The sequence below is a fragment of the Salvelinus sp. IW2-2015 genome, linkage group LG36 (assembly GCF_002910315.2).
Source record: "Salvelinus sp. IW2-2015 linkage group LG36, ASM291031v2, whole genome shotgun sequence".
NCBI lineage: Eukaryota > Metazoa > Chordata > Actinopteri > Salmoniformes > Salmonidae > Salvelinus > Salvelinus sp. IW2-2015.
Genome location: NC_036875.1, coordinates 5,930,500 through 5,940,225, shown reverse-complemented (window position 1 = coordinate 5,940,225; position 9,726 = coordinate 5,930,500). Strand labels below are relative to the sequence as shown.

Here is a 9,726-nt window from a genome sequence, read left to right as displayed (position 1 = left end):
GGGGGCCAGGTGCACAGTGTTTCCTCCGACAATTGGTGCGGCTGGCTTCCGGGTTGGAGGCGCTGGCTTCCGGTCTGGTTGGGTTGTACTTCGGCTTTCGACCTTCGTCTCTTCCCGAGCCCGTACCGGGAGTTGTAGCGATGAGACAGATAGTAATTACTAGCGATTGGATCCACGAAAATTGGGGAGAAAAGGGGGGTAAATTTAAAATTTGAAAAAAAAATAAGGCCCTGACCTCAATCCTATAGAACATTTGTGGGCAGAACTGAAAAAGGGTGTGCAAGCAAGGAGGCCAACAAACCTGACTCAGTTACACCAGCTCTGTCAGGAGGAATGGGCCAAATTCACCCAACTTATTGTGGGAAGCTTGTGGAAGGCTACCCGAAACGTTTGACCCAAGTTAAACAATAATTAAAGGCAATGCTACCAAATACTAATTGAGTGCATGTAAACTTCTGACCCACTAGGAATGTGATGAAAGAAATAAAAGCTGAAATAAATCATTCTTTCTACTATTATTCTGACATTTCCATTCTTAAAATAAAGTGGTGATCCTAACTGACCTAAGACAGGGAAGTTTTACTAGGATTTAAATGTCAGGAATTGTGAAAAACTGAGTTTAAATGCATTTGGCTAAGGTGTATGTAAATGTCTGACTTCAACTGTAACTACTAACACAACAACAGACCACAAACCACTAATCACAAGTACTGACCACAAAACACACACTACTGACCACAACCACAAAACTACAGACCAATAATGCCCGACCACAACTACTGACAAACACAACACCACAACTACTGACCACAACTGACCTAACCTACTGACCACAAGCAATGACCACAATCACACATCTACTGACCACAACTACTCTCCGCAATTGAACCTACTGACCTCAACCACACAACTACTGACACAACCACTGAACCAAACTACTGACCACTATCATTGATATGGTCCCGTGTGGCTCAGTTGGTAGAGCATGGCGCTTGCAACGCCAGGGTTGTGGGTTCAATTCCCACGGGGGGACCAGGGTTCAATTCCCACGGGGGGACAGGATGAATATGTATGAACTTTCCAATTTGTAAGTCGCTCTGGATAAAGAGCATCTGCTAAATGACTTTAAATGTAAATGTAATTGTTAATGAAAGTAAAGTTTCAAACAGCAATGTGTGAGCAGCATTAGGTGAAAATGGATGAGAAAATACTCCTACTAGAACAGATGGAAAGATACACTAATACATTTATAGATATTCATACCCTCTTTACTTACTGCACTGTAACACCAGTTGTGTTACAGCCTGAATTCAAATTAATTAAATTGATATTTTTTCTCACCCATCTACACACAATACCCCATAATGACCAAGTGTAAACAGTTTTTTATTGTATTTTTTTGCAAACGTATAGACATTAAATACCGAAATATCTCATAAGTATTCACACTACATGTTAGGATCACGTTTGGCAGCGATACAGCTGTGAGTCTTTCTGGGTAAGTCTCTAAGAGCGTGTGCACCCCTGGACTGGACAATTATTTTAAAAAAAATTTCAGGCTCTGTCAGTTGGTTGTTGATCTTTGCTAAACAGACTTTTTCAAGTCTTGCCATATATTTTGAAGCCGATTTAAATCAAAACTATAACTAGGCCACTCAGGAACATTCAATGTGGGTTCTTGAAGAGTGGTACGCCAGTGATGTGCTGTGTTGGGATTGCCCCAAACATAAGTCTTTGTATTCAGGACATAAAGTAAATTTCTTTGCCAAATGTTTTTGCAATTTTACTTTTATTGCCTTATTACTAAAAGGATGCAATATTTGTATTCTGTACAGGCTTCCTTCTTTTCACTCTGTCATTTAGGTTAGTATTGTGGAGTAACTATAATGTTGTTGATCAAGGATGGTGTTTTCTCCTATCACAGCCATTGAAATGTTTTACTTCCTCTTTGGCAACTGAGTTAGGAAGGACGCCTGTATCTTTGTAGTGACTGGGTGTATTGATACATCATACAAAGTGTAATTAATAACTTCACCATGCTCAAGGGATTTTCCAAGATAATTGTATGTGTGGGGTACATTTAAAAAGTAAATTTTGTATTTTTATTGAATTTTAAAAACATACAACATACTTGCAGTAAAGCCTCAACATTTACATTACATTCAATCATCTAGCAGACATCCATCCAGAGCGACCCACAGGAGCAACCATGGTCAAGCCCACCCAACCACACATCGACAGATCTCTCACCAAGTCAAATTGGGGACCGAACCAGCAACCTCTTGGCCACCGGCCCAAGCTCCCAACCAACCACCAACCATTCAAGATCCCCACAGTTCTCGCCACTGAGAGCAGCCCCTCACCATCCGAAACAAAAACTCCCCCTCCACCCATCTCACTACAGTGCATTCGGAAAGTATTCAGACCCTTGACTTTTTCCAATTTTGTTACAGCCTTATCTAAAATTATTAAATATATTTGTTCGCTACCAGATGCCCTTCATTCGATCTCTTGGTCAAGTTTACCACGACCACTCCACATTCTATTCGCATATTTTGGAATTGTACCCAAAGCCAAAACAGGGGTTTTTTGAAATGGTGTGGTGAATTAATGTTACCAGATTGCCCTATTGTTAAATTTGCATTTTTAAATGGAGAATAGTTATTACCAGCAATGCTATACCACTTCTAACTTCGGTTTATTTGCGCCGTTTACGTGTCCTTTTTTGGCTAGCACGCACTGCGCCCGGCCCGCCACAGGAGTCGCTGGAGCGCGATGAGACAAGGATATCCCTACCGGCCAAACCCTCCCTAACCCGGACGACGCTAGGCCAATTGTGCGTCTCCCCACGGACCTCCCGGTCGCGGCCGGCTGCGACAGAGCCTGGGCGCGAACCCAGAGACTCTGGTGGTGCAGCTAGCGCTGCGATGCAGTGCCCTAGACCACTGCGCCACCCGGGAGGCCCTGGGCTTTATGATGGCCACTCCAATACCTTGACTTTATTGTCCTTAAGTCATTTTGCCACAACTTGGAAGTATGCTTGGGGTCATTGTCCATTTGGAAGACCCATTTGCTACCAAGCTTAAACTTCCTGACTGATGTCTTGAGATGTTGCTTCAATATATCCACATCATTTTCCTGCCTCATGATGCCATCTATTTTGTGATGTGCTCCAGTCCCTCCTGCAGCAAAGCAACCCCACAACATGATGCTGCCACCCCCGTGCTTCAAGGATGGTGTTCTTCGGCTTGCAAGCATCCCCCTTTTTCCTCCAAACATAACGATGGTCATTATGGCCAAACAGTTCTATTTTTGTTTCATCAGACCAGTGGACATTTCTCCAAAAAGTACGATCTTTGTCCCCATGTGCAGTTGCAAACCGTGGTCTGTCTTTTTTTGTGGCGGTTTTGGAGCAGTGGCTTCTTCTTTGCTGAGCGGCCTTTCAGGTTATGTCGATTATAGGACTCGTTTTACGGTGGAAATAGATGCTTTTGTACCTGTTTCCTCCAGCATCTCACAAGGTCATTTGCTGTTGTTCTGGGATTGATTTGCACTTTTCGCAGCAAAGTACGTTCATCTCTAGGAGACAGAATGCGTCTCCTTCCTGAGCGGTATGATGGATGTGTGGTCCCATGGTGTTTATACTTGCTTACTATTGTTTGTACCTATGAATGTGGTACCTTTTAGGCGTTTGGAAATTGCTCCCAAGGATGAACCAGACTTGTGGAGGTATTGGCAGATTTCTTTTGATTTCCCCATGATGTCAAGCATAGAGGCACTGAGTTTGAAGGTAGGCCTTGAAATACATCCACAGGTACACCTCCAATTGACTCAAATGATGTCAATTAGCCTATCGGAAGCTTCTAAAGCCATGACATAATTTTCTGGAGATTTCCAAGCTGTTTAAAGGCACAGTCAACTTAGTGTATGGAAACTGAATTATGAATTATAAGTGAAATAATCTGTCTGTAAACAGTTTTTGGAAAAACTTGTCATGCTCAAGTAGATGTCCTAACCAATTTGCTAGAACTATATATTTTTTTCTTTTCTTTTCTTTTTTTTTTCTTCTTTTTTTCTTTATTTAACCAGGTAGGTCAGTTGAGAAGAAGTTCTCATTTACAACTGCGACCTGGCCAAGATAAAGCAAAGCAGTGCGACACAAACAACACTGAGTTAGACATGGAATAAACAAACATACAATCAATAATACAATGGAGAAAGTCTATATATAGTGTGTGCAAATGACTTAGGATAAGGTGGGTGAGGCAATAAATAGGCCATAGTGGCAAAATTATTACAATACGGCAAATTAAACAATGGGTTGATAGATGTGCAGGAGATGATTGTGCAAGTATCAGTACTGGGGTGCAAAGGAGCAAAATAATAAAATAAATAACAATATGGTGATGAGGTAGTTGGATGGGCTATTTACAGATTGGCTATGTACAGGTGCAATGATCTGTGAGCTGCTCTGACAACTGGTGCTTAAAGCTAGTGAGGGAGATATGAGTCTCCAGCTTCAGTGATTTTTGCAGTTCGTTCCAGTCATTGTCAGCAGAGAACTGGAAGGAAAGGTGGCCGAAGGAGGAATTGGCTTTGGGGGTGACCAGTGAAATATACCTTCTGGAGCGCGTGCTGCAGGTGGGTGCTGCTATGGTGACCAAGGCCGCAGGGCCAGATGGATTACCAGGTTGTGTACTCCGAGCATGCACGGACCAACTTGCAAGTATCTTCACTGACATTGCCAGCCTCTCCCTGACTGAGTCTGTAATACCTACTGTTTCAAGCAGACCACCATGCTCCCTGTTTCCAAGAACACGAACGCAACCTGCCTAAATGACTACAGACCCGAAGCACTCACAGCCATGAAGTGCTTTGAAAGGCTGGTAAGGGCTCACAACACCATTATACCAGAAACCCTAGACCCACTCCAATTTGCATACCGCCCAAACAGATCCACAGATGATGCAATCTCTATTGCACTCCACACTGCCCTTTCCCACCTGTACAAAAGGAACACCTATGTGAGAATGCTATTCATTGACTACAGCTCAGCATTCAACACCATAGTACCCTCAAAGCTCATCACTAAGCTAAGGATCCTGGGACTAAACACCTCCATCTGCAACTGGATCCTGGACTTCCTGACGGGCCGCCCCCAGGTGGTGAGGGTATGTAGCAACACATCTGCCACGCTGATCCTCAACACTGGAGCCCCAGGGGTGCGTGCTCAGTCCCCTTCTGTACTCCCTGTTCACCCACGACTGCATAGCCAGGCACGACTCCAACACTATCATTAAGTTTGCAGACGACACAACAGTGGTAAGCCTGATCACCGAACACGACGAGACAGCCTATAGGGAGGAGGTCAGAGACCTGGCCGGATGGTGCCAGAATAACAACCTATCCCTCAACGTAACCAAGACTAAGGAGATGATTGTGGACTACAGGAAAAGGAGGACCAAGCACGCCCCCATTCTCATCGACGGGGCTGTGGTGGAGCAGGTTGAGAGCTTCAAGTTCCTTGGTGTCCACATCACCAACAAACTAGAATGGTCCAAACACACCAAGACAGTCGTGAAGAGGGCATGACAAAGCCTATTCCCCCTTAGGATCCATGACAAATCTTTTTAGTTTCCTGAGATCCTCAAAAGGTTCTACAGCTGCAACATCGAGAGCATCCTGACTGGTTGCATCACTGCCTGGTAAGGCAATTGCTCGGCCCCCGACCGCAAGGCAGTTCAGAGGGTAGTGTGTACGGCCCAGTACATCACTGGGGCTAAGTTGCCTGCCATCCAGGAAGTCTACACCAGGTGGTGTCAGAGGAAGGACCTTAAAATTGTCAAAAACCCCAGCCTCCAAGTCATAGACTGTTCTCTCTACTACCGCATGGCAAGTGGTACCGGAGTGCCAAGTCTAGGACTCAACAGTTTTTACCTCCAAGCCATAAGACTCCTGAACATGTAATCAAATGGCTACCCGGACTATTTGCATTGTGTGCCCCCCAACCCCTCTTTTACGCTGCTGCAACACTCTGTTTATCATATATGCATAGTCACTTTAACTATACATTCATGTACATACTACCTCAAATTGTCTGACCAACCAGTGCTCCCGCACATTGGCTAACCGGGCTATCTGCATTGTGTCCCGCCATCCACCACCCGCCAACCCCTCTTTTACGCTACTGCTACTCTCTGTTCATCATATATGCATAGTCACTTTAACCGTATCTACATGTACATACTACCTCAATCAGCCCGACTAACCGGTGTCTGTATGTAGCCTCGCTACTGTTATTTTTCACTGTCTTTTTACTGTTGTTTTTATATATTTACTTACCTGTTGTTCACCTAATACCTTTTTTGCACTATTGGTTAGAGCCTGTAAGTAAACATTTCTCTGTAAGGTCTACACCTCTTGTATTCGGCTCACGTGACAAACTTTGATTTGATTAAATGACTTAGCACTTACGTCGGTAGACATGAAGTGCTATGAAAAGCTGGTCATGGCTCACAACAACCCCATCATCCCGGAAACCCTAGACCCACTCCAATTCGCATACCGCCCCAACAGATCCACAGATGACGCAATCTCAATCACACTCCACACTGCCCCTTCCCAGCTGGACAAAAGGAACACCTATGTGAGAAAACTGCTCATTGACTACAGCTCAGTGTTCAACACCATAGTGTGCACAAAGCTCATCACTAAGCTAAGGACCATGGGACTAAACACCTCCCTCTTCAACTGGTTCCTGGACTTCCTGACGGGCCGGCCCAAGGTGATAAGGGTAGGCAACAACACATATGCCACGCTGATCCTGAACACGGAGGCACCTCGGGTGCGTCCTCAATCCCCTTCTGTACTCCCTGTTCACCCACGACTGCGTGGCCAAGCACAACTCCCAACACCATTATTGAGTTTACTGACCAAACAACAGTGGTAGGCCTGATCACCGACAATGACGAGACAGCCTATAGGGAGGAGGTCAGAGACGTGGCCGTGTGGTGCCAGGACAACAACGTTTGCAAGATCGTGGACTACAGGAAAAGGAGGGCCGAACAGGCCCCCATTTTACATCGACGTGGCTGTAGTGGAGCGGGTCGAGAGTTTCAAGTTCCTTGGTGTCAACATCACCAACAAACTATCATGGTCCGAACACACCAAGACAGTTGTGAAGACGGCAGACAACACCTTTTAACCATCAGGAGACTGAATAGATTTGGTATGGGTCCCCATGTCCTCAAAAAGTTATACAGCTCCATCATCGAGCGCATCCTGACCGGTTGCATCAATGCCTGGTATGGCAACTGCTACGGAGGGTAGTGCGTACGGCCCAATACATCACTGGGGCCAAGCTTCCTGCCATCCAAGACATATATACTAGGCGGTGTCAGAGGAAGGCCCAAAAAATTATCAAAGAATCACCCAAGTCATGGACTGTTCTCTCAGCTACTGCAAGCAGTACCGGAGCACCAAGTCTAGGTCCAAAAGGCTACTTAAACGACTAGCACACAGCTCAGACACCCATGCATACCCCACAAGACATGCCACCAGAGGTGTCTTCACAGTCCCCAAGTCAAGAACAGACTATGGGAGGCACACAGTACTACATAGCACCATGACTACATGGAACTCTATTCCACATACAAATACACCTTATGGAACATAGGGGACTATGAAGCAACACAAACATAGGCGAAGACACATGCATACACACACAGAACATACACACGTACACATGGATTTTGTGTTGTAGATATGTGGTAGTGGAGTAGGGGCCTGAGGGCACAGACTTAGTGTGTTATGAATGTGTAGTCTTAAGGATCCAAACCTTTTTTTACATTTTCGCTTAAAATGACATACCCAGGCCTCCCGGGTGGCGCAGTGGTCTAGGGCACTGCATCGCAGTGCTAGCTGCGCCACCAGAGTCTCTGGGTTCGCGCCCAGGCTCTGTCCGCAGCCGGCCGCGACCGGGAGGTCCGTGGGCGACGCACAATTGGGCTAGCGTCGTCCGGGTTAGGGAGGGTTTGGCCGGTAGGGATACCTTGTCTCATCGCGCTCCAGCGACTCCTGTGGCGGGCCGGGCGCAGTGCGCGCTAACCAAGGGGGCCAGGTGCACGGTGTTTCCTCCGACACATTGGGGCGGGGCTTCCGGGTTGGAGGCACGCTGTGTTAAGAAGCAGTGCGGCTTGGTTGGGTTGTGCTTCGGAGGACGCGTGGCTTTCGACCTTCGTCTTCTCCGAGCCCGTACGGGAGTTGTAGCGATGAGACAAGATATAATTACTAGCGATTGGATACCACAAATTGGGAGAAAAGGGATAAAAAAAAATAATTATATAATAATAATAAATAAAAAAAAATGACATACCCAAATCTATGTAGCTCATGACCTGAATCAAGGATATTCATATTCTTGATACCATTTAAAAGGAACACTTTGAAGTTTGTGGAAAGTGAAATTAATGTAGGAGAATATAGCACATTAGATCTGGTAAAAGATAACACAAAGAAAATAACATGCGTTTTTGTATTTTTTTTGTACCATCATCTTTGAAATGCAAGAGAAAGGCTATAATGTATTATTCCAGCCCAGGCGCAATTTAGATTATGGCCAATAGATGGCAGAAGTTGTGGCAAAGTTTTAGACTGATCCAATGAACCATTGTATATCTGTCAAAATGTTGTTTCAAGACTGGCCAAATGTGCCTAATTGTGCACTCTCCTCAAAAATAGCATGGTATGCTTTCACTGTAATAGCGACTGTGCAGTTAGATTAACAAGAATTTAAGCATTCTGCCCAGATCAGATATGTCTATTTCCTGGGAATTTTTCTTGTTACTTACAACCTCATGCTAGTCACATTAGCGCAACCGTACCGCGGGAGGGGGGGGGGAACCGATCACCAGTTAAAATAAAAAATACAATTGAATTTTGACAGACCCCAGGAAGAGTAGCTGCTGGGGATCCATAATAAATACAAATACAAATACAAATGAAATGGCCACCCGGACTATTTACATTGACCCCCCCACACTCGTTGTTTTTACATTGCTGCTACTTGCTGTTTATTATCTATGCATAGTCACTTTACCCCTACATACATGTACAAATTACCTTGACTAACCTGTACCCCCGCACATTGACTCGGTACCGGTACCCACTGTATATAGCCTCGTTATTGTTATTTCATTGTGTTACTTTTTATGTTTATTTAGTAAATATTTTCCTTCATTTCTTGAACTGCATTGCTGGTTTATTGCATGTAAGTAAGCATTTCACTGTTGTATTCAGCGCATGTGACAAATTAAATTTGATTTAGGGAAATTAGCGCATTTTAAAATTATTATATTTCAACATGTCAATTTTAAATTATAGTGTATGTTTCCCACTCACAAACTATTGCATTAATTACATCTATATCTCACTCATTTCACCATTTACACTTTCTTCCCTTTCTACCCTCCTCCCACCCCTCTTCTCATTTCTCCCTCCATATCCTTCATATTTCTCTCTCCTCCCTCCCTCCCTCTCCAGGTACCAGAAGTGATCAGTAGTATCCGTGCGGTGTCAAAGTCTGCCCTGAAGGAGGACTCCAAGCCCAAGCGGGATCCTGAAGAGGCCTTCTATAACTCCCAGAAGTTTGAAGTGCTCTACTGTGGCAAGGTAAAGGACCACTACCACATCCATTTTCAACCTTACTGTGTGTTTATCATCAATCAT

The 9,726-nt window shown here is 44.7% G+C and overlaps 1 protein-coding gene across 2 annotated transcripts in view; it reads left to right on the top strand.

Moving 5' to 3' along the window:
- The window catches only part of tbc1d4 (TBC1 domain family, member 4), a 128,607-nt gene that overhangs the window by 33,732 nt on the left and 85,149 nt on the right, over positions 1 to 9,726 (top strand). For both annotated transcript variants that reach the window (XM_023981807.2, XM_023981806.2), the window contains exon 2: positions 9,541 to 9,669. In XM_023981807.2, the coding sequence (XP_023837575.1) occupies positions 9,541 to 9,669 (129 nt within the window). The remainder of the gene's footprint in view (positions 1 to 9,540; positions 9,670 to 9,726) is intronic.